The 23,646-nt window shown below is 58.8% G+C and overlaps 1 protein-coding gene across 1 annotated transcript in view; it reads left to right on the forward strand.

The window, feature by feature from the left end:
• Positions 1–23,646, forward strand: part of LOC128823074 (dynein heavy chain domain-containing protein 1-like) — an 89,552-nt gene that overhangs the window by 20,331 nt on the left and 45,575 nt on the right. Inside the window, exons 9-18 of the mRNA XM_054005186.1 lie at positions 7,952–8,049; positions 8,181–11,253; positions 11,592–11,736; positions 12,266–12,458; positions 13,410–13,722; positions 14,869–16,549; positions 17,033–17,262; positions 17,465–17,669; positions 18,258–18,360; positions 22,689–22,838. Of these exons, the coding sequence (XP_053861161.1) occupies positions 7,952–8,049; positions 8,181–11,253; positions 11,592–11,736; positions 12,266–12,458; positions 13,410–13,722; positions 14,869–16,549; positions 17,033–17,262; positions 17,465–17,669; positions 18,258–18,360; positions 22,689–22,838 (6,191 nt within the window). The remainder of the gene's footprint in view (positions 1–7,951; positions 8,050–8,180; positions 11,254–11,591; positions 11,737–12,265; positions 12,459–13,409; positions 13,723–14,868; positions 16,550–17,032; positions 17,263–17,464; positions 17,670–18,257; positions 18,361–22,688; positions 22,839–23,646) is intronic.

Below are 23,646 nucleotides of genomic sequence, written 5' to 3' on the forward strand. Positions count from 1 at the left end.
CGGGTTTAAGAGGTGTGTTTCCTGCAGGGCTACTTTTCCAGTAATGGACGGCCAACCTAAGTGCGTCCACTGTCTGGGAGAGGGGACACATCCTGCAAAAGTGTTCCCACTGCTTCGGCCTGAAACCCAGAGCCAGAAAGGACCAGGACATCAGATTAAAACTTCTCCTCATGGAGAAATCACTGCAACTGGCATCAGATCTGGGCCTAGACTCCTCCCTGGAGAGGCCCCCACACTCTGCCAGGTCATCTGCTAACCTTCACTTCCCACATCCCGTGAAGAGAAAGTCATCCTTTTCTTGCTTCAACAAAAAGAAACGGGCTCCCTCCTCACACTCTGGGGCGCAGCCCATCGGAACACCATCCCTGGCCAGGTCTGTGGCCTCAACCTCATCTGACAGGGGACACAGCTCCAGGGCCCATCCAAGTACCGCTGGTACTGACACAAGGAAAAGGTCTACAGACCCTAATCGGGCAAATCTACAGCTCTGGGGAATGAGACAGGCCAACTGCAGGAGTTACGGCACTAGTGCCCTTTCCTATACCAATGAACCCGTCGGCACCGAGTAAGCCCTTGGCACCATCAAAATCATCGGCACTGGCCAAGTCTTTGATGCCAACCAAGCCATTGGCACCGACCAAATCGTCAGTGCCAACCAAGTTTCTGGTGCCATCTACTGACACCTCAGGGGCAAACACCCTTCCTTTGGCACCATCTTACACTACCACCGATGATGCTTTTTCCCCCTCCACAAGACTTTAGATACTCTAAAGACCTGTTAGTATCAGACACTCCTTCTACCTGACCTCCCCCCACTTTCACCCTCCTCTCCAAACTCATGACACTTCCCCCTCTCTCTGCCTTGGATGGCACCTCCTTTCCCCAGTGACGAGGCTGAAGAGGAGGAGGAAGACAAAGGCTCCATCACTTCCTCATCTACTAGACCAATCACATCTGCTCATCCTCACTACCCATAGTCTACCTCTGGTCCTCAGTCCTGGCAGGAACCACCATGGATGCAGCCACATGTGCCACTCCCTCCAAACTGGCCATATTGGGATCCTTGGGTCATGTGCAGGGCACAGTTCGGGAGCCCTCCTAGAGAGCAAAGCCGGAGACCTACACCTCTCCCTTCTCCATCAGTCTCTCGCCCTCCGGAAGCTGAACCCCCGCTAGTACCAACTGAAGAGGAAGAACAGGAGGAGGAGGCTCCACCAACACTAGGTTTTTCCTCCTCCGATGAGGCTATCGTGCCTCCACCCCTATATCTGCCGACAACCTCAGGCACTTTCAAGATCTATTCCACAGGATTGCAGACTCCCTACAGATCCTTTTGGAGGATGTCAAGGACCAGCAGCATAAACTGCTGGATATCCTCCACACATCCTCTTCCTCCAAGATAACTCTACCCACCAACCAGGCTCTTCTTGACCCTACAAAGGTGTTGTGGCAGACCCCGGCATCCATCCCTCCGATCTGCAAAGCACCAACAAGAAATACTATGTTCCGGTGAAGGACATAGAATTTCTGTTCTTGCACACGCCCACCCAAATTCTTTGGTAGTCAATGTGGTGCAAGAGAGAGGCTGTCAACATCAATCTCAGTCTAGTCATCCAGACAGAGATTGGAAATGCCTAGACTTGTTTGGATGCAAAGCATAGTAATCAGCCATGCTCCAATTTAGAATCTCAAACTACAAAGCCCTTATGGCTAAGTATAACTACTTAAACTACTCCATAAGAACATAAGAACGGCCATACTGGGTCAGACCAAAGGTCCATCTAGCTCAGTATCCTGTCTTCCGACAGTGGCCAATGCCAGGTGCTTCAGAGGGAATGAACAGAACAGGTAATCATCAATTGATCCATCCCCGTCATCCATTCCCAGCTTCTGGCAAATTGGAGGAACTCTGCCAGGACCTACCGAAGGCCAAGAAAGAGCAATTCCAGTTCCTGATATCAGAAGGGCACCTCCCAGCTCGAACAGCCCTACAAGCCTCGTTAGATTTTGTAGATACTTCTATCTGATCCATCGCGACTGCTGTGATTAAGAGGCATACATCCTGGCTCCACCTATCGGGTTTTCCTAAGGAGGTACAAAACACGGTAGAGGACTTACCTTTTGAGGGCCAGAAACTATTCTCGGAGCACATGGACGATTCTCTGTACTCCCTTAAGGACTCCGATCTCTTGGCATCTACACACCAGCGCCAAAGAGACGCTCATGGAAGTACCAACTCCCGCCACGATCCCAAACACAGCAGTACACTCCTCAACAGCACTATGACACCCAGTGCCAAAGACAGAGGTCTCCTACCAAATGGAGACAACCCACTCTTCAAGGGGCTACCTCTCACACATCCCCACCGAAGCAGCAATTTTGAAGGTGTGGTCAAGGCCCTGAGAAGCCTTCCTCTCTTCCAGTCATTCTCACCAGCTTCGACATCCCAGCAGTTTGGCGACTGTTTAGCTCCATTTTCCCCATCTTGGAGACTCATCACCTCAGACAAGTGGATCCTAGAAATAATCAAGGAAGAATACTCCATCCCCTTCCTATCTATCCCACCTGCCACCCTCCCTCCCCATCCCTCTTCAGGGACCCCTCTCACAACTCCATTCTATGGGAAGAAATAAATCCTTTTCTGCACCTGGGAGCCATAGAACTGGTCCCCTCCCAGCATGTGGGACAGGGTTTCTGCTCCCACTATTTCCTGATCCAGAAGAAATTCAGTGGCTGGCGACCCATCCTGGACCTTCGCAATCTAAACAAGTTTGTCAAACTGCAACATTTTAAGATAGTTTCCACTATTATCCCAGCACTAGAACAGGGAGACTGGTTCTCAGCCCTCGACCTCCAAGACATATACTTTCATATTACAATACACCCTGCCCACAGATGATTTCTCTGATTCATCATGGGCGATGACCACTACCAGTACAAAGTATTACCCTTCGGGCTGTCCACAGTGCCTCGGGTGTTCTCCAAGCTCGTGGCGGTAGTTGCTGCCTACCTCAGAAAACAAGGAGTCATCATTTTTCCATACTTGGGCAACTGGCTCCTCAAGGCCCCATCTGAAACCGACACTCTCCAAGCTGTCCACCTAACGATGGACCTGGTCATGAAACTAGGCCTTCTCGTGAATCTAGAAGAGTCCACTTTAATGCCAGTACAACAGCTGGAATTCATCGTCACACTATTGGATGCCATACAAGCCAGAGCCTTCCTACCACTTCATAGATTCTCGGCTATAACAGATCTGGTATCCAATGCACGGGTCTGCCCTCAGATCGCTGCCAGAACTTGTCTCCAACTTCTAGGTCACATGGCCACGTTTGTGGTCAGGCACGCAAGACTACACATGCAATGTCGTCAGGCATGGTTCCGTACAGTATATCTTCCCCACAAACACAGCCTCCACAAACTCTTATCCATGCTGATGCAAGTCAAGGACTCACTACTGTGATGGACACAGCCCAACAATGTCTGTGTAGAAGTCTACATCGACTATGATCCTATCAACCGATGCCTCCCTAATCGGTTGGGGAGCGCATCTCCACGATCACACAGTGCAGGGCAGATGGTTGTTCACAGAATCCACCCTAAACATCAATCTCCTAGAACTATGAGCAGTCTGCAACACCAGTTGAAATGTCCTTCCTCTACTTAGAGCAGGGGTCGGCAACCTTCCGCACGTGGCCCATCAGGGTAATCTGCTGGCGGGCCGAGAGATATTTTGTTTACATTGGCTGCATAGGCGCCAACTTTTCCCAGTGCTGGTGGGTGCTCAACCCCCTCCCCCCCTGTCCCCACCCCAACTCCACCCCTGCCTCACCCTCCCCGCCCCTGCCACGCCCCCATTCCAACCCTTCCCCAAAGTCTCCGCTCCCTCCCTGCCCCTATTGGATCCCTTCCCCAAATCCCCGCCCCCGCCCCGCCTCTTCCTCGAGCATGCCGCGTTCCCCCTCTTCCCCACCTCCCTCTTTAGAGCCTGGGGGGTGTCACGGAGTATTGGGGAACTCAGGGCCCTGCACCCCCGGCTTCCTGTGATTCACCATGACTCTCAGCCAGCCAGTAAAGCAGAAGGTTTATTTGGATGACAGGAATACAGTCCAAGACAGGTCTTGCAGGCACAGACAACAGGGCCCCCCTCAGTTAGGTCCATCTGGGGGTCCCAGGGCATCCCAGCCCCCCTTGGGAGGTCAGAGCAATCTCTGCCTCCCAGCCATCTCACCACCCAGCTTCCAAGACTCTGCCTTCAGCGACCCCTCCCGCATCCTTTGTTCAGTTTCCCGGGCTAAGGTGTCACCTGGCCTCCAACCCCTTCCTGGGTTCTCATGTTACACGCTCAGGTATTCTCCTCTGGGCAGTCTACCATCCCCCAATGCAGACTATCCTAGCCACACTCCCCTGTCAGCATTCACAGACCACAGTAAGAACAGTCCCAGTTCGTCACATCGGGACATCCAATCTTTTCTGGAAGTGCGAATAGTCCACTTCTACTGACAAGGTCAAAAGCCATTGTGAGATCAATTAAGGTTATGTAGAGGGGCTTTTTTGTTCTCTGCATTTCTCTTGTAGTTGTCTCAGCGAGAAGATCGTGTCGATAGCAGACCTTTCAGCTCTGAAGCCACACTGTGATTCAGGGTAGATTCTGCCTGCAAGGGTCTGAAGTCTGTTCAGGGCAACTCAGGCAACTCCCATGACCACTTAAAGAAACTAAGAGCGTGAGAGACCTTGTCAAAGGCTTTCTGAAAATTCAGGTACACAGTATGACTTGATCACCCTTATCCATAAAATTCTAGTAGATTAGTGAAGCATAATTCCCCTTTACAAAAACCATGTTGACTCTTCCCCAAGGTGTCTGATCATTCTGTTCTTCACTACAGTTTCTACCAGCTTGCCCGGTACTGAAGTTAGGCTCACAGCCTTGTAATTGCCAGGATTGCCTCTGGAGCACTTTTTAAAAATTGACGTTACATTAGCTAGCTTCCAGTCATCTGGAGCGTACACAGAGCTCTTCTTCAGGGCTGGAAAAAGTGCTAAGAGCATCACAGCTAAATATAAGGTAGAACAGATTGTTTAGTGTAAGGAGTTAACACACATTTCAAGGGACCATTCAAGGTGAAGTGGCCCGTTAACATCTCTCCAGTGGTGTGTGGTGGCGGAAGCTGGGTGGAGGTTAGGGGGTTATAGATTGTAGACATATATCCACTGTGATATGTCATAAATCCAGTGTCTGTTCAGTCCATGATTTTTAATATCTAGCAAAGTTATGAATTAAGCTCCCAGGCTTGTCTTTGGAAGGTGTTGTGCAGGTTTCCTTTGAGGCTGAGGACTGAGAGGTCAGATAAAGAGTGACCACTTCGTGAAAAGTGTTCACCCACAGGTGATAGGGTGTTTTTGTTTTTTATCATTTTCCTGTGTGACTTCATTCAAGATGTATTGGTTGCCTGGTTTCACCCACATAGTTGTTATTGGGGCATTTATGTGTAGGGCCCATGGATCTTAAAAGATGTGTTGCGGGGAGGGGGCGGATGTTGATCATCATAGCAGTGGAGATGTGTCTCCAGGTTTTGCATCTATTGTTCTGGCACGGTTTGCTGCCGCATTGAGTTGTGTGTCCTGATCTATGAGGAACTTGCTGCTGATGCTTGGAGAGGTTGTGAGGTTGTTTGAAGGCCAGAATCATAGAATCATAGAACTGGAAGGGACTTCAAGAGGTTATCTAGTCCAGTCCCCTGCACTCAAGGCAGGACTAAGTATTATCTAGACCATCCCTGACAGGTGTTTGTCCTGCTCTTAAAAATCCCCAATGACGGAGATTCCACAACCTCCCTGGGCAATTTATTCCAGTGCTTAACCACCCTGACAGTTGGGAAGTTTTTCCTAATGTCCAACCTAAACCTCCCTTGCTGCAATTTAAGCCCATTGCTTCTTGTCCTATCCTCAGAGGTTAAGAATTTTTTTTTCTCTCTCTCCTCCTTGTAACAACCTTTTACGTACTTGAAAACTGTTATGTCCCCTCTCAGACTTCTCTTCTCCAGATTAAACAAACCCAGTTTTTTCAATCTTCCCTCATAGGTCATCTTTTTTAGACTTTTAATCATTTTTGTTGCTCTTCTCTGGACTTTCTCCAATTTGTCCACATCCTTCCTGAAATGTGTCGCCCAGAACTGAACACACTACTCCAGTTGGGGCCTAATCAGAAGAGGGGGTTCAGGAAAGATTTCTTTCAGGATGTGGTCCCATCGAGTATGGGTTGTAATTATTTGATGATACCCGGTATGGGTTCCAGTGTGGCGTGGTAAGTCGACATCCAGGAGTGTGCAGTTGGCAGTGGTTTTATAGAATCATAAGGTTAGACGGGGCCACGGCGCAAGGGTCAGTTAGTCTAATCCCTGTCAAGATGCAGGATTTATTGGCTAAACCATCCAAGACAGACGGCTCCAGCCTCCTTTGGAAAACCTCCAGTGAAGGAGCTTCCACAACCTCCCTAGGCCTCTGGTCCCTTGTCTTACAGTGAGGAAGTTTATCCTGAGATCTTATCTGAGCCTGGGCGCACATTGCAACATACCTCAGTGAGTCAGCCCTGCGGCCAGGTCTTGTTTTCAGTTCCATGCTTTTCGGGGTGTATATATACAAAGCCCAGTATTGGGCAAGTGAGGGATTCAGGGTTTCCCCTTTGGGTTGGGGTCTCATGGTCCAGACCCTTGTACCTTCAATGTCCTTCCCCATCTCGGTTCCCCACTGAGGGATAGACTTCCATTGTTATCACTTTTTAGGGGTTAGTAGGGGAGCCCAGACCCACCCGTCTCTGGTCCAATGCCAGTGGTAGGTGTCACGAAGTCCCTGGGCGATGCTCTGGAGCTGCTCCCCACAAAGCCAGTCAGGACTTTGGGGAGCCTCCTCTCCCTCGGAGCAGACCGTCTTCAGGGCAAGAAGCTCACATGGCTTCACCTCCTGGGTCTGACCTTGGAGCATTCAGCATCCTCTGCCCCTCCGTGCACTTCTCACAGCGAGTCCGCCCAGGCGGGGTCCTGGGGAAGCCAGAGGGTCCTGCACCCCCACTTCGCAGTCGGACCTGACTCTCAGCCAGCTAGTAAAACAGAGGTTTATTAGATGACAGGAACACGGGCTAAAACAGAGCTTGTAGGTCCAGAGAACCGGATCCCTCAGCCGGGTCCATTCTGAGGTTCCGCGAGCCAGACACTCCCGTTTGCCCTCACTCCCCGTCCCCAGCCAGCTCCAAACTGAAACCCCCTCCAGCCCCTCCTTCTCTGCTGAGTTCCTTTCCTGGGCCAGGAGGTCACCTGACCTCTTTGTTCTCCCACACCTTTAGCATCTCCTTGCAGGGGGGAAGGGCCTGGCCATTAGTTGCCAGGGAGACAGAGTGTCAGTGATTTATGCACACTGGCCTTTCCCCACCACCTAGAGACTTAAGAAATGCATAGGGGAAACTGAGGCACCCACACAGTATTCAGAGGAAACATTAAGAACAGTCCCACTTCATCACAGTAGGCAGCTAAGTCCTGCACCCTCAGGTGCTGTGCGGCTCCCTCCCTACAAGTCCTGTCTCTTCCCGTTGGTTAAAGTAAATAACTAACCACCAAGATAAAGTCTGTGCCTTCAGAGAGTCACCAGTCCCTCCTCTGTGGGCTTGGACAGGCCACTAGTGCCAGGCCTCAGGTAGCAAGAGCTCCTGTGGTGTTCCTTCCCAAGAGCTCCGGTGCAGGTTCCTCTCAACTGTCTGCCTGCCACTGTAAGCTTTGTAAGCTTCACCTCCAGCCTGTGTCGGCTTTGCAGGTGCGGTGGGGTAGGGCTACCTGGGCAGAGAGCAGCTCCTTAGCCCCTTCCTCTCCAGTGTGGGGTTTGTATACTCTCACAGGGTACCTGGGCCAGTGCCCTGGAGGGCACCCCAGGAATGCTCACCCCCAGACTCCTCTCTCCACAGGAGCCCTGCTGGATGTCTGGGTCAGTTTCCAGCAGAAGTGGATTTTTCTGAATATAGTGCTGTATGAGATGGACATCAGCCTGCCCAGCAGCGAGCTGGTGAGTCGTCTGCCCCACCACATGCCCCTGTCCCAAGCCAGTGAGTCCTCCCTCCCCTCCTCACTGCCTCCAGTTCCCTGCCTCTTGGGGCTTCCCTTCTGCGGGGCTGATGCTTGCTTTCCTCGCGCCAGGATTGCCTGTTCCAGAAGCTGGACAGCAGGTTCCGGGAGCTCATGCAGGTGACATCCAAGCACCCCCTGGTGCTATCCAGCATGATGCCTACGGCCACCGCCAACCGGGAGAGCCGCTTTATGGGTGTGCCCCTGCAGACCATGCTGAGCGAGGGTGTTGAGGACCTGCAGCTCATCATCCACGGACTGGAGTACGTGCTGGAGGCTACGCGCATGGGCTTCCCCCGCCTCTTCTTCCTCAGCAACACAGAGGTGGTGGCTATGATGGCCTCACCTGCGGAGCCCATGGAGGTGACCACCTGGGCCCGCCGCTGCTTCCCAACTGTGCACCAGCTGGCCTTCCGTGAGCCCTCGGCCACTCGAGACCCTGCCACCTATGCTGTCCTGCTGCCCATGGCAGAGGCCACGGGCCTGGTGGGAGCCTGTGGGGAGATGGTGCCGTTGTGTTCCCCGTTGCTCCTCAACCAGAAGGTCACTAAATGGCTGTGCGCCCTGGAGCAGTGCATGAAGGAGGCCCTCTTCCACCTGCTGCAGGCATGCATGGCCCAGCGCCTGGCCCTGCGGCCCCAGCTCGACGTGGCCTTTGAGCACCACCCAGGTCCCACCGAGCTGCCGCTGCACCTGCTGGTGGAGCACTGGGGGCAGCTGGCAACAGGCTTCCCGGCCCAGTGCGTGCTGCTGGCCGAGGAGGCCTTGTGGTTTGCGGATGTGCAGGAGCGGCTCTTCGGCCCTGTGCGCAGGCCTGGCCTCAAGCTCAAACACCGACTCAAGCTGGAGGCCCTGGCCCACTATGTCCGGAACTACCGCAGCAGCCAGGCTGGGCAGCCGGGCAGCGGCCAGCTCAGCACGCTGCTGGGGGCCCTGCTCACGGTCACCGTGCGCCAGCGCGACGTGCTGGCCCACCTGCTGCAGCGCAAGGTCGACTCACCCACTGCCTTTGCTTGGGCCCAGCTGCTCAAGTACCGGCTGGTCCTGCACCCCGAGAGTGCCAGGGCAGTCGGGGCCCCCCTTGAGAGCTGGGCCGCCAGCCCCCCCGGCTGCTGGGCCGAGGTCCTCGACATCCGCCTGCACTATGGCTATGAGTATGTGGGGAACTGCCCCCACCTGGTGGGGGGCCCTCAGCTGGAGAGGAGCTTCCTCGGCTTACTGCTTGCCCTGGAGGAGTTCCGCTGTGGCGCGGCTCTGGGCTGCCACGGGGTCGGGAAGACGGCCACCATGCAGCACCTGGCCAGGGCTCTGGGGCGCCAGCTCGTCACCCTGCACTGCTCCCAGCAGATGGGCCTGGGCTGCCTCCGCCAACACCTGAGTGGGGCTGTGCAGGCCGGGGCCTGGCTGCTGCTGGAGGCTGTGGACCAGCTGGGGCCCGGTGTCCTGTCAGGGTTCAGCCAGCTCCTGTCAGACCTGCGGATGCTTTGCCTGGGCCTGCAGGCGGAGACGGGCCAGGTGAGCCCCAGCCACAAATCCAAGAGCAGGGACGGGGAAGGGCAGGAGCAGCCGGCAAGGGCCCTGCGAGAGCTGGGCCTGAATGAAGATGAGCCGTACCAGCCCCGCGTGCTGGGCAACATCCTCTTCGGGGAGCGGCTGTTGCGGGTCAGGGAGACCTACGGCTGCCTGGCCACCCTGCAGCGTCTCCCTGAGCTCCTGCGCCTGGCCGTGCGCCCCGTGGCCCTGCTGCCCCCCGACCTGCACCAGGTGGCCGAGGTGACCTTGCTGGCAGCTGGCTTCCGGGAAGCAGCACACCTGGCCAAGAAGCTGAGCTATTTCTTCTGGCTGGAGGGGGAGCTGGGCCCGGGCCCTGCACCCAGCCGGCTGGCCCTGTTCAAGGGGGTCATTGAGGCAGCCATTGGCATTGTGTATCCGCCTGTGGTGAGGCCAGAGCCAGAGCCCGAGCCCGGGGAGCAGCTCCCAGCCCAGCAGTCACCCTTTGAGAGCCTGGCGGAGGAGCCTGCCCTCATCCAAGCTCTCTGCCTCTCGCCCTTCTTGTCTGCCCTGGAGGACCCCCGGCGGAGTAGAGTGTGGGAGCTGCTCCGAGGGGTCTTCCCGGCCTCCTGCTCCCTGGTCCCCGAGGCCCAGGCGCCCCCCCGGCTGCTGAGTGCTGTGATAGCACAGCTACATGAGGACAAGCTCCACGCAGACCCCGAGCTCACCAGCACCATAGTGCAGCTTTGCCAGGCCCTGCTGGGCTCACCGGGGGTCCTGCTGGTGGGGCCCTCTGGCAGCGGCAAGACCACAGCCTGGAAGACCCTGGCTAAGGTGCTGAGCAGGCTGGCTGTGAGTGCGTCCTTGGAGCTGGCGCCAGGAGCGGGCAGGCCAGGCACTTGGAAGGACGTGGCATACCTGCCCATCAGCACTGTCTGCCTCTGCCCCAACAGCCTCAGCACCGCTGAATTCCTGGGCAGGCTTGAGGGAGGCATCTGGAGGGAGGGCGTTTTCTCCAGGCTCCTGCAGAGAATGGCTTCCTCAGCCCCTGCGGCTGGGCTGGGCGTGTCAGGCACCCAGCAATGGCTGGTGCTGGACGGGTTTGCCAGCTCCGAGTGGCTGGATCCCATCTCGTCGCTGTTCAGCGCAGAGCCCACTCTCAGCCTGCCAAACGGGCAGCAGCTCCATCCCCCAGAGGGCGTGAAGTTCCTCTTTGAGCTGCCTGATGCCTCCAGCATCTCACCATCCATCTCCACACACTGCGCCCTCCTGCACTGTGGGGGCTCGTGTGTCTGGCGAGCACTGCTGGCGTCATCCCTAGCCCCCATCTACCACACGTACAGAGTGAGCCAGGAGAGCGTGGTCATGCTGCGTGGCCTCGCTGAGGATGTCTTCCCTCCCACGCTCACCTTCCTGCAGCAGCATTGCAGCTCTGTGCTGCAGCCTCACGCCGACCTGCGCAGCCCCGTGGCCTGGGGCATCCCAGAGACCACAGCCTTCACCAGGCTCCTGAAGGCTCTGCTGGACCAACACCTGAGCCATGACAAGGCGAAGGCCCAGCCCCTGAGAAGGGAGGACCAGGCAGGTGAGGGAAATCCCAGCAGGACCAATGACCTTGTGCCCCCCTGCTCTTACAGGGTCCAGATTAGAACCAGTCCCCAGTGCTGCTGATCCTGACCAGCCGAGTTCCCCCATTCTGGGCACCCCGGGGTCTGAGCAGGGGCAGAGCCCCAGGGAAGGGGCCTGATGGCGGAGGCTGCCCGGGGCTCTCTGTTGGGTGGGCAGGATCTCACCATCCAGGGAGTCCTGGGTGACTGGCACGGATCCTCCTTGGCGGGTCATTGCCCATGAATGCTTGTGACAGGGCCAGTCTGGAACCTGGGCCTACTCGGAGCTCTGCAGCACCTGCCAGGTCCAGGCTGGGGTCTGCTATCACTAGGCCAGGCCAGGCTGGGGTCCCCTGCCTCCGGGTGACTGACTTTCTCTCCCCAGTGGCTGAGAACTGCGGTGCTGGGGTCTCAGCTGCCCCTTCACACTGGGGCTTGGATGAAGCTGTCCCACCCCATCACCACCTGCTTGTCCGCAGCATCTTCGTGTTTGCCTACATCTGGGGCTTCAGTGGCCACCTGCACCCCAGGTACCAGCCAGGGGTTCCCTGGGGCTGGGCCATTCATGGCCCTTCTCCCTCTAGCCACAACGGCGGGGATGATGAGTGAGCAGCACCGGGAGGCGGAAGCAGTGGAATGTGGACTCCGAGGATGGGGTTGGAGGCTGGAAGCCAGGACTCCTGGGGGGAGGGAACGGGAGTGGGGTCTATGGGTTAGAACAGCAGAACAGGGAGCCAGGACTCCTGGGGAGGGGAGTGGGGTCTATAGCAGAGCAGGGAGCCAGGACTCCTGGGGAGGGGAGGGGAGTGGGGTCTATGGAGCAGAACAGGGAGCCAGGACTCCTCGGGAGGGGAGGGGAGGGGAGTGGGGTCTATAGCAGAGCAGGGAGCCAGGACTCCTGGGGAGGGGAGGGGAGGAGGGTCTATGGAGCAGAACAGGGAGCCAGAACTCCTGGGTTCTAGCCTGGCTCTGGGAGCAAAGTGGGTCTAGTTGTTACAGCAGGGACTCTTTGGGGCCAGCTCAGGGCACTGTCCATCTCTCTGACTCTATTTTTTGCAGAAACTGGGCCATCTTTGACAGCTTTGCTCGTAGAGTCCTGTACAGCAGCAGCTACACCATAGAGCTGCCTTCAGCCGATTCTGTCTTTGACCTCTATCCCCAGCCAGAGGATGGGAAACTGGAGGTTTTTGATGGGAAGTATCTGTCCGGCAGAATCAAGGCAGTTCCTGAGAGTTTCACCATTCTGCCCCAGGTACGGCCAGGCCCCAGGGGTCCCCAGGAGCTGCCCCATCCTGCCCCAGGTACAGTCAGGCCCTGTGTGCTGCCCCCATCCTCCCCCAGGTATGTCCAGGTCCCAGGGGTCCCCAGGAGCTCCCCCCTTCTGCCCCATATACAGCCAGGTCCCAGTGGTCCCCATGACAGGCCCTGTCATGCCCCAGGTATAGCCAGGCTCTGGGGGTCCCTGTGAGCTGTCCCAGGTATGACTGGCCCCCAGGGGGTTCCCGGGAGCTGCCCTGTTCTGCCCTAGATTCACCCAGGACCATCACACACTGTAACATTCCCACTGGCAACAGCCAGAGCTGCTGGATGCCAGAGGAGAGGTCAGATGCTAGAGGCACAGAGGGGGCAAGGCTGGGAGCTCTTCCAAGAGCCCCATGCAGCCGGAGACGTGGCTCCTCGCCTTTGATCCCCTGCTCTATGGTGCTCCTGTTACGAGTGTGGGGGAGTCAGGGCCCTGCACCCCTCTTCCTGAGATTCACCATGACTCTCAGCCAGAAGGTTTATTAGGTGATAGGAACACAGTCTCAAGCAGAGCGTGTAGGTACAACCAGAACCCCTCAATCAAGTCCTTCTGGGGGGTTCAGGGAGCTTAGACCCCAGCTTGGGGTTCCCTGTGTTGCACCACCCAGCCCAAGACTGAAAACAAAAAAACTCCTCCACCAGCTCTCTCCCGTCTTCCCTCTCCTGCTCCTCTCCTTTGTTCAGTCTCCCGGGCAGAAGGTGTTAATTCTCCCCACCCCCTCCTGGCTCAGGTTACAGCTCAGGTAGCTTCCCTCAAGGGAAGTCCCCCATCCCCAATGCAACCCCCCTGCAACATTCCCAGGTCAAATCCGCCCCGCTCCCTGCTCGTCACAGCTCCCCTCTGGTCAAGTGCTACACAGTCACAGGGCCCCCTCCCTGGCACGGTCTCTCTGCTCTGCAGTACGAGCGACTCCTCTACGTGCTGGACCTGCTCCTGGGCTCGAGGCAGCCAGTGCTCCTGGCTGGGGAGCCCAGCTGTGGCAAGTCGTCCTTCGCGGAGCAGCTGATCCAACCCAATCACTCCTACCATCGTGTCGCCATCTCGCCTGCCCTCGGCGCGGACCACGTGCGCCGGCTGCTGGAGAGCCACATCCTGAGCAGCATGCGGGACAAAGCCCTGTTCACCGGCCTCCCTGGGTCCCGGCCCCCTGGCGTCAGGGGCGGGAGGAGCTGCTACCTGCTCCTGCTGGATGACCTGCACGCCGCCGAGCTGAGTGAGCCCCCGCCTCACGTCAGACAGTGCCCTGGGCCGAGCTGGAAATGGCCACGTATCTTCTGTGGGGCCTGGCTCCCGCTCCTTGGCCCAGACACCGCCTGCCCCAGGGCTCTGCGGGGCCCGGCTTCCCCTGCCTTGGCCTGGCTCCAGATTGCTGGAGCCAGACATCCCCTGGCTGAGGCCAGACACCCCCTGCCCCAGGGCTCCAGTTGGCAGTGCAGTGGGGCAGGCAGGCTCCCTGCCCGGCTCCTCACGGCTCCCGGAAGTGGTGACATATCCCTTGGCTCCTAGGCAAAGGGGCAGCCATGGGGGCTCCGTGCTGCCTCCCACCTTGAGCGCCACCTCCACAGCTCCCATTGGTCGGGAACCACCCCTGTGCCTAGGAGCCGAGGGAGACATCATCTCTTCTGGGAGCCACCTGAGGTCAGCACCGCCCGGAACCTGCACCCCAAACTCCCTGCCCCAGCGCTCAGCTCCCTTCTGCACCCAAACTCCCTCCCGCACCCCAGCCACCTGCCTCAGCCCAGAGCCCTGTCTGCACTCTGACCCCCTTTGCCCCGGGCCAGAGCCCCCTCCTACACCCCAAACTCCTCAGTCCCAGGTCCACCCCAGAGCCCGCACCCCCAGCCAGAGCCCTCACCCCCCCGCCCTAGCCAGGAGCCCCTTTCCCCCCTCCCCCCGAATCCCTCATTTCTGGCCTCACCTTGGAGCTCTCACCCTCTCCCGGAACCCCCTGCCCCAGCCCGGTGAAAATGAGTGAGTGAGAGTGGGGGAGAGTGAGCGACAGGAGTGGTGGTGGAGTGAGTGGGGGGTCTCAGGGAAGGGGCAGGATCTTGGGGAAGGGGCAAGGCAGGGGTGTTTAGTTTTGTGTGATTAGAAATTTGGCAACCCTCCCGGACGCCCCAACCCTCAGGGCTGTACGGGGCCCAGCTCCCCATCATTAGGTCTGGAACCCCCTGTCTGGGCCTGGCCACTCCCTACCCCAGGGCTCTGCAAGGCCCGGCTCCTCCTGGCTCGGCTCAGTCACCCAGGGGTGGCTAAGTCCCGGGGCTGTGTGTGTTAGTGCCGTCCTGCCCCTGGCACTTGGCTCCTGTGGGTGGGCTAGACAGGCTGCTCCAAGGCGTGATGGTCCTTTCTCTCCCAGATGCCAGGCAGGGGAGTCGCCCCGTGGTGGAGACCCTGCGCCAGGCCCTCTCCCACCAGGAGGTCTACGGCGCTGAGAGCCTGGAGCTCCGACACATCCCTTCAGCAGAGTTCAATTGCTTTGGCTTGGTGGCTGCCCCAGCGATTGGCGTGCACCCCCTCTCCCCTCGCTTCACTCGGCTCTGCAGCATCCTCTCACTCCCCAGCGTCTGCAGGGAGTCTCTGATCTGCATGCACAGCCCCCTGGTCCTGGCCTGGCTGGAGAAGTTCCCGCTGCTGGCCAGGCACAGTGAGCTGGCCACTGCGCTGGTGGGGGCCACTGTGGACATGTACGAGGCCGTGAAGGCCAAGTTCCGCCCCTCCCCCGCCTGCTCCCCCTACCACTTCTCCTACCATCACATTGAGAAGGTTCTCAGGGGACTCTTCCTTCTGCGGCCCTGCCCTGGGATCCACCTCACCAGCCCCTTGGAGGAGCCCAGCACGCCCAAGGCTGCAAAGCGAGGCCAGCCGGGGATAAGCCTTAGCCTCACGCTAAGCACCCGGGTCATCGTCCGCCTGTGGCTGCACGAGTCGCTGCGCACCTTCTGCGACCCGCTGCTGTCGGAGAGCGAGCGGCAGGAGAGCGGCCAGCTGCTGCTGGACGTGGCTACCAGCACCTTCTGCACCAAGAGGAGCGTGCTGAGGGTGATCTCCACCAGCGACAGGGAGCCGCAGCAGCGCGAGCGAACCAGGAGCGTCACGGAGCCTGCCGGGCAAGACACTGCCATGGAGCTGGGAGCTGAGAGCCACGAGGAGCCTTCCTCGCAGAGCAGCAGCGACGGGGACTGCCCAGACGCCTTCGATCCCATAGACCAGGCCCCCGCCCTGGCCCTGGACCGGCCGGACGCAGCGCCCTCTGGGGACTCTGCCCTAGGCGCACTGGAGCCCGAGGGGGCAGAGGCGACTGGGATAAGGAGAATGGCTTCCATCCAGCCCTCTCCAGCCCTGCGCCCTCGCTTCCAGGAGCAGCACCTGGCCATGGGGCGCCGCACCAGCACCCGCCGAACCACCCCTCTCAAGAGCAAGCGCAGGCCCTCCACCAAGAAGGAGAACATCAAGCCCCTGCTGCCCTCCCACCTCCTGCTGCTGCCAGGGGAGGACGTGCGCAACCTCCTCTTCAGCAGGGAGCTGGTGCCGGCCTCCTCCAGCCGGGAGAGCCTCTACCACGAGAGGTGCTGGGACACCATCCAGCAGCAACTCAGCACCTTCCTCCCCAGGGGCTTTGTGCTGTGCAGAGAAGTCACCCAGCACCTGGTGCGCCTGCTGCGGGTGCTGTGCTTCCCAGAGGGGCACGGCGCCCTCCTCTCCCTGCACCTCTCCACCGGCAGGAGGTCCCTGGTGGCCGTGGCTGCCCATGCCACTGCCTCCCAGCTCTTTGAGCTGACAGGGCAGGCGGGGGAGTGGGAGGTGAGGGAGCTGATCAGGAAAGCCAGCTGGCAGGCTGGGATCCTGGACACGAGAACCGTGGTGCTGGTGCACCAGGGGGTGGGGCTGGGTACCATGCAGAAGCTGGTGGATCTGATGAGAGAGGGCACCTACCCTGGCCTGTACACCGCTGAAGACACTGCACACATCGTGAAGGAACTGCTGCAGGAGAACCAGAACATCAAAAGAACGATGAGGCCTAACATGGTCCTGCAAAGGTCAGGGAGGGAGTGACGGAGACCATGGCCAAGGAAAGCGGGGGATGCCCTGAGCCGGGCAGGTCTAACAGGAGTGACCGTGGGTGGGGGGAGGGGAATGGAATCCCTGAGCTGGGCAGTCTAACGGGGGTGACCCTCGGGGGGGGGGAATATCCTGCCCCCCACCTCTGTATTGGGGGGTGCACAGAGGCTCCAGACCTTGCCTGCCCTGGAGGGGAAATCACACTGGCCCTGCCCCCACACTGGGGGCATCCTCTCTTTTGTCAGGGATATTTGGTGAGAAGGAAATTCCAGCTGGGCCTGCCCTGAGACCCTGCTGGGCTGGGGCTGTCCACAGGTGGCAGGGGGCACTCCCCATGCGGGGGGGGGGGGAGAGGTTAGTGTCAGTCCCCCTCAAACTGGACTGGGAGGGAGAGGTTTGGTGTCACCCCATATCTTGGGGATCCCCCTCTCTTCCCTCAGACCCTTTGCCGTCTCTTTCAGGTTCTACCAATTTGTGAGGAACAATCTGCACATGCTGCTTCTGCTGGATGGGCGCAAGGGCTGGGCACAGGGCAGGGGGCCCTTGGGTTACCCCCCAGCCATGGCCACAGCCCTGCTCACCCTCCCCTGCAGCATTGACGTGTACCAGCCCTGGAGCCAGGAGTCCCTGGTGCAGGTGGCTACCCAGCACCTGGAAGATGCCCTCAGCCAACAGCCCCTGAAGAGCCCAGGTGAGGGCTTGGTCTGCCTCTGGGGTCTCAGCCTCTCCTGGATCATGGCGGCCGTGCAGCCGGCAAAGGGCCAGGCCCATCTGGGTTCAGCACAGAATACAGGCACCAAGTGCCTGGCCCTTCGTGCTGGCCAGCTCCAACCCATGGGCCCGGCTGCCTCCTCTCCACAGTCTCTCATGGTGTCCACTTGTTTGTCTGTCAGTCCCAGCGTCATTGCAGGCCCTGGAGAATTCGCTTGCCAGCATTGCCTCAGCCATGGCACTGATTCACCGGTCTGCCAGCTGCTATGCCACCCACCTGGCCCCCGGCACACCCCTCATCACCCCAAAGACCTTCCTAGATTTCCTTGACGCTTTCCTCATGCTCTCAGCACAGTTGCAGAGGCAGAGCCGGACTCAGGCTGATCGGTGAGGAATGAGGCCAAACCTGCTCCCCATCACAACCTTAACTCTGACCCCCACGGCCCCATGGTGCGCCCACATTGCTCTGCCTGCCCATGGGCAGTGTGTCATGCCCCACAGCCTGTGGGCCGGTCCATCAGTGCTAAGCAGGGTAAACTTCCCATGTCAGTAACGGCTGGACTGAGGGGTCTAGACACACAGCAAGAGGGCCTTCAAGCTGCCCCCATTCTAACAGCTGGCAGCAGTGGTCTGGGGGCCCGTGCAACCACAGCTCCAGTCTTGTGTGTGCCTGGCTGCTGTGACTAAAGAGACGTGGCTGAGGGAGAGAATGGGGATCGGGCGCCTCCTTTCCCCTCTCTGCCCCAGGAACATGGGTGAGGAGCAGGGTCTGGCCCCCTGCCCAGGACACAAGCCACCTCTCCTTGCCGGGGTCAGGTTATCCCAGAGCTGCCCACTAGGGGCTCCTGGCCTGGAACAGAAGGATCCAGCTGGAGGGGCCCCTGGGCTGCACCCCCAGATTGAAGTGCCCCTAGTGCCCTGGATCTGAATGTGTGCGGGGGATGGGGGAGCCTCACGCTGCTTTCCTTGGGGCAGGATGAAGCTTGCTCTGACCAAGATGCAGGCAGTGAGTGAGAAGCAGCGGGAGCACAGCCGGGACATCAAGTACCTGCAGGAGAAACTTCGCCTGGCCAAGGAGGTGAGAGGGTCGCCTCCGGGAGAGCCTGGTGCTGTCACCCATCAGACCAGCTCAGCCAGCGTGGTGCTAGTGGCGCTGGGCTGCAGTGGGGACTCCCCAAGCCCCAGCACAGCTGCAGGGTGTCACGGAGTATTGGGGGACTCAGGGCCCTGCACCCCCGGCTTCCTGCGATTCACCATGACTCTCAGCCAGCCAGTAAAGCAGAAGGTTTATTTGGATGACAGGAATACAGTCCAAGACAGGTCTTGCAGGCACAGACAACAGGGCCCCCCTCAGTTAGGTCCAGCTTGGGGTCCCAGGGCATGCCAGCCCACCCCCCTTGGGGGGTCAGAGCCATCTCTGCCTCCCAGCCATCTCTCCAGCCTCCCTCCAGCCTGCTTCCAGCCCTCTGCTTTTAGCGACCCTCCCACAGCCTTTCTTCAGTTTCCCGGGCCCCGGAGTCACCTGACCTCCAACCCCCTCCTGGGTTCTCATGTTACAAGCTCAGGTATGTTCCCTCGGGCCGACTCCCATCCTCCGATGCAGACCATCCTAGTCACACTCCCCTGTCAGCATTCACACACCCCAGCAAGAACAGTCCCAGTTCGTCACATCTCTCCCCCCTTCGAGACCGAACTGAGCGGGGTCACTTTAGCCAGTGACCTGGGGAAGTTCGAACCTACCCCCGTTCCCATGGATGCCCCCGCATCCCTCCAGTTCCTTGGTGGGAATTACACCAGGCCCCTTCAGTTTCACGCCCCCCCTTAGGTCGGGGTGCTTGATGGCACTCGCAGTTCGCATGTGGGAAGGTTTATGCGGCCTGTGCTCTTTTCCCACCCCCATACCTCTGGGGTTCCAACTGGGCTGTGGTCTTCTCCCAGCGCTCCAGTCTGGAGGTCTGTGCTTTGGGCTCTCTTGGTTTAGAGCCGCCCTTTTAACCTTGGCCACCCTCTGGAAAGGATCCTTATTGCTGGGCAAGGGTCCTAAAGCTGTTTTCCCCTTGTCCCAGGCCTTCCTCCCCCTCTGACAGGGGTCACAGGATCCGCAGTACTGTCGGACAGTAACAAAGACCCCAGGCCAGTAAAAGCTCCGTAGCAGCCTCTGCTGGGTACGCCAGGGTCCCTGGTGCCCTGAGAGGGGAATGTCATGGGCCCGGCACAGCAGCTGGCGGCGATACTTCTGGGGTACCACCAGCTGCCTCCTGATCCCCCCTGACTCCATTTTCCCTGGGGGAGCCCATTCTCGGTACAGGAACCCCTTCTCCCACAGGAACCTTTTCCGGCCACCTCGTCCCATGGTCTGTACCGCATTGAGGTCGGCCACGTCCCTTATCTTCCGCAAGGAGGGATCTCTCTGCAACTCGGCCTGGAACTCAGCAGCTGGGACAGGGATGGCCACCTGCTCTTTCTCGCCCGCTGGGTCTGAAGCTGCAGCCTCCCTGAGCCGTGTCCCTGGGCGTTCCCTCCCCACCAGGTTAGGGTCCTGCGCCTCAGGCAAGGCACCCCCCCAAGGCCAGGGCGCAGGGCCCCTCGCCGGCTCTGACTGCGGGTCACAACCAGTGCCTTTTGGGGGTTGCTTGGCCAGTTCTCCAGGTCCCCCCCCATCAATACCTCAGTGGGCAAATACGGGTGTACCCCCACATCCTTGGGGCCCTCCTTGGCCCCCCACTTCAGGTGTACCCTTGCCACGGGCACTTTGACTGCTGTTCCGCCCACCCCCGTCAGGGTCAGGTAGGAGTTGGGCACCACCTGATCTGGGGCCACCACCTCGGGCCGGGCCAGCGTCACCTCTGCGCCCGTATCCCAGTATCCATTGACCTTCCTCCCATCCACCTCCAGGGGAACAAGGTACTCTCTCCGGAGGGACAGCCCCGCGCCCACCGTATAAACCAAAAACCCTGAGTCTGGGGCATCCAGCCCCCTAGAGGAGCTGGCCTGGGGCCCTTCCCTCTCGAGCAGTTGATAAGCTGCCAGCCCCTCTTGCGTGAGAAGCCTGCCCCTCGTCCGTCTGGGCCTCTACCAAGTTAACCCTATGCGGGTTCGGTCTGCTCAGTCTGTCCTTGAGCTTGGGGCACTGGGCCCGAACGTGGCCTCTTCGGCTGCAGTAATAGCAGCTCATGTCCTGTGGGTCCCCTTGAGCCGGTCGGTTGTCCCTGACGCTGGGCATTCCCCGTGGGAGGGGATTCCCCATATTCCCCCTTTGGGAGGTCCCAGGGTGACTCTCTCTCTGCATCGCGGCGGGCCTGTTCCTTTGGGGCTCCTCCCTGCCACCCCCTGACCGGCTCTTTACAAACTCATCAGCCAGCTGCCCGGCATGTCGCGGGTTCTCTGGCTTTCTGTCCACCAACCACAGCCTCAGGTCGGATGGGCACCGCTCATACAGTTGCTCCAGTACCAGCAGTTTAATCAGGTCCTCCTTCGTCTGGGCCCCACCAGCCCACTTGCTGGCGTATCTTTCCATGCGGGCGGCTAGTTGCAGATATGAGATCTCAGGGGTTTTATCTTGACTCCGGAACCTTTCCCGGTACATCTCAGGAGTCAGCCCAAACTCTCGTAGCAGGGCCTTTTTGAATAGTTCGTAGTCCCCTTTCTCTGCCTCTCCCAGTTGGCGGTACAATGCCACGGCTTTGGGGTCCAGTAAGGGGGTAAGGACCCGGAGTCTGTCCGCGGGATCAACCCGGTGCAGCTCGCAGCCCGTCTCAAAGGCCTCCAGGAAGTCATCCATGTCCTCCCCCTCCTTGTATGGGGCCATGATGCACTTATCAAAGCTCCGTGCAGTCCTGGGTCCCCCCTCACTCACCGCAGCCGGGGGTTCGCCGCCCTTCAATCTCGCCAGTTCCAGGTCATGCTGACGCTGTCTCTCATTCTCCTGTCTCTGTCTCTCTTCATGCTGTCTCTGTCTCTCATTCTCCTCCCGTTCATGCTGTCTCTGTCTCTCTTTCCCCTCCCGTTCACGCTGATGCTGTCTCTCTTTCTCCTCCCGTTCATGCTGTCTCTGTCGTTCACGATCCTCCAGCTCTCTCAGTTTTAGCTCTTTCTCCCATTCCAGCCATTTCCGCTCCACGGATGCCGAACGTCGCCGGGAGGATCCTCTGCTGGCCGGGGGGGTCACGGCGCCTTCGGTATTTGCTGGGCTCCTCCCCACACTTCCCCTAGGCATAGGAAGGAGGGGTCTCGGGAAGCCCTCAGCAGCCGGCTGACCACTCCCAGCTGGGACAGACACTGGTGCCTGCGCTGCATTTGCCAGGCTGCTTCCCTGAGACACAGGGATCAGTTCATTCGCGCGATCTTCCGCCTCCAGCTGGGCAATGAGCTGTTCTTTGGTGAGCCTCCCAATGCGCAGCCGCCTCTGCTTGCACAGCTCCACCAGGTCGCTCTTAAGCCGCTTGGCATACATCTTCCTGCTGGCCACTCACCGGCCTGTGTGCTCACAGCTCCCCACAGTTCCCAGGGGGACCCCTAGTGTGCCAGCTCTTCTCGAGGTCACCACCTCTCTGCCAGGGTCGAGCTGCAGACTCCTCCGCCCCTGGGACCACTCGCTGCGATCCCCCCGGGGGACCCTGTTACTGCAAAAGTCCTTCTCTCTGGTCACACACTCCCAGGGGTAATAACCGTCTCTCTCCCACTCTTCAGCAGGCCTGGTCCCCGTCAATCCCCCTTTGTTTTACTGCTCCCCAGTCACTTACTGCAGGAAGCGCCGTCCACGGGGTGCAGTAGATCCCGCCGCTGCCACCAGTTGTCACGGAGTATTGGGGGACTCAGGGCCCTGCACCCCCGGCTTCCTGCGATTCACCATGACTCTCAGCCAGCCAGTAAAGCAGAAGGTTTATTTGGATGACAGGAATACAGTCCAAGACAGGTCTTGCAGGCACAGACAACAGGGCCCCCCTCAGTTAGGTCCAGCTTGGGGTCCCAGGGCATGCCAGCCCACCCCCCTTGGGGGGTCAGAGCCATCTCTGCCTCCCAGCCATCTCTCCAGCCTGCTTCCAGCCCTCTGCTTTCAGCGACCCCTCCCACAGCCTTTCTTCAGTTTCCCGGGCCCCGGAGTCACCTGACCTCCAACCCCCTCCTGGGTTCTCATGTTACAAGCTCAGGTATGTTCCCTCGGGCCGACTCCCATCCTCCGATGCAGACCATCCTAGTCACACTCCCCTGTCAGCATTCACACACCCCAGCAAGAACAGTCCCAGTTCGTCACACAGGGAGAAGGCGGGGGGGCTCTCCACAGATGGAGGGGGTTGAGTCGGACACTCGCAGCCTGGGGCAATGGCTCGATTTGATGCTGGGGGACTGGGAGGGACTGAGCTGTGTGGGCGGCTGGTGCCATGTCTGCTCCCTTCCTGCCCTCAGCAAGTGGCCAGGTGCCAGCGGCGGGCGGAGCGCGAAGAGGTGGTGCAGAAGCAGCAGGAGCAGGACTGTCAGCACCGCGAGGCACGCATCGAGATCCTTACACAGGAACAGAACCTGTTGGAGCAGAGCAAGGAGTCTGCCACGAGAAAGGTGTGCATGGACCTGAGGCCCTGGAACAGCAGGGACGCCCCCCGGCCGGCTGCCCGGCTGAGCCTGCGGAGAGGCAGGGACGCCCCCCGGCCGGCTGCCCGGCTGAGCCTGCGGAGAGGCAGGGACGCCCCCCGGCCGGCTGCCTGGCTGAGCCTGCGGAGAGGCAGGGACGGGCACCCCGGCCTGGCTGAGCCTGCGGAGAGGCAGGGACTTGGGGGCAAGGCCCATCAGTAGGGGTGAGCCTCACATGGGAGGGAGCTGGTGTGGGTCAGGGTACGTTATTGCTTCCCAGCTGGTTGGCATCAGGGACAACAGGTGGGAGATGGGTAGGAACAGGCCCTGTGCGTGGTGGTCAGGCAGATACATGGGATTCCCTAAAAAGAAGAACAGGAGTACTTGTGGCACCTTAGAGACTAACAAATTTATTAGAGCATAAGCTTTCGTGGACTACAGCCCACTTCTTCGGATGCATATAGAATGGAACATATAATGAGGAGATATATATACACACATACAGAGAGCATAAACAGGTGGGAGTTGTCTTACCAACTCTGAGAGGCCAATTAATTAAGAGAAAAAAAAAAAAAAAAAAACTTTTGAAGTGATAATCAAGCTAGCCGAGTACAGACAGTGTGATAAGAAGTGTGAGAGTACTTACAAGGGCTATCTCCCCTTGTAAGTACTCTCACACTTCTTATCACACTGTCTGTACTCGGCTAGCTTGATTATCACTTCAAAAGTTTTTTTTTTTTTTTTTTTCTCTTAATTAATTGGCCTCTCAGAGTTGGTAAGACAACTCCCACCTGTT

The sequence above is a fragment of the Malaclemys terrapin genome, chromosome 1 (genome assembly GCF_027887155.1).
Source record: "Malaclemys terrapin pileata isolate rMalTer1 chromosome 1, rMalTer1.hap1, whole genome shotgun sequence".
Classification (NCBI taxonomy): domain Eukaryota; kingdom Metazoa; phylum Chordata; order Testudines; family Emydidae; genus Malaclemys; species Malaclemys terrapin.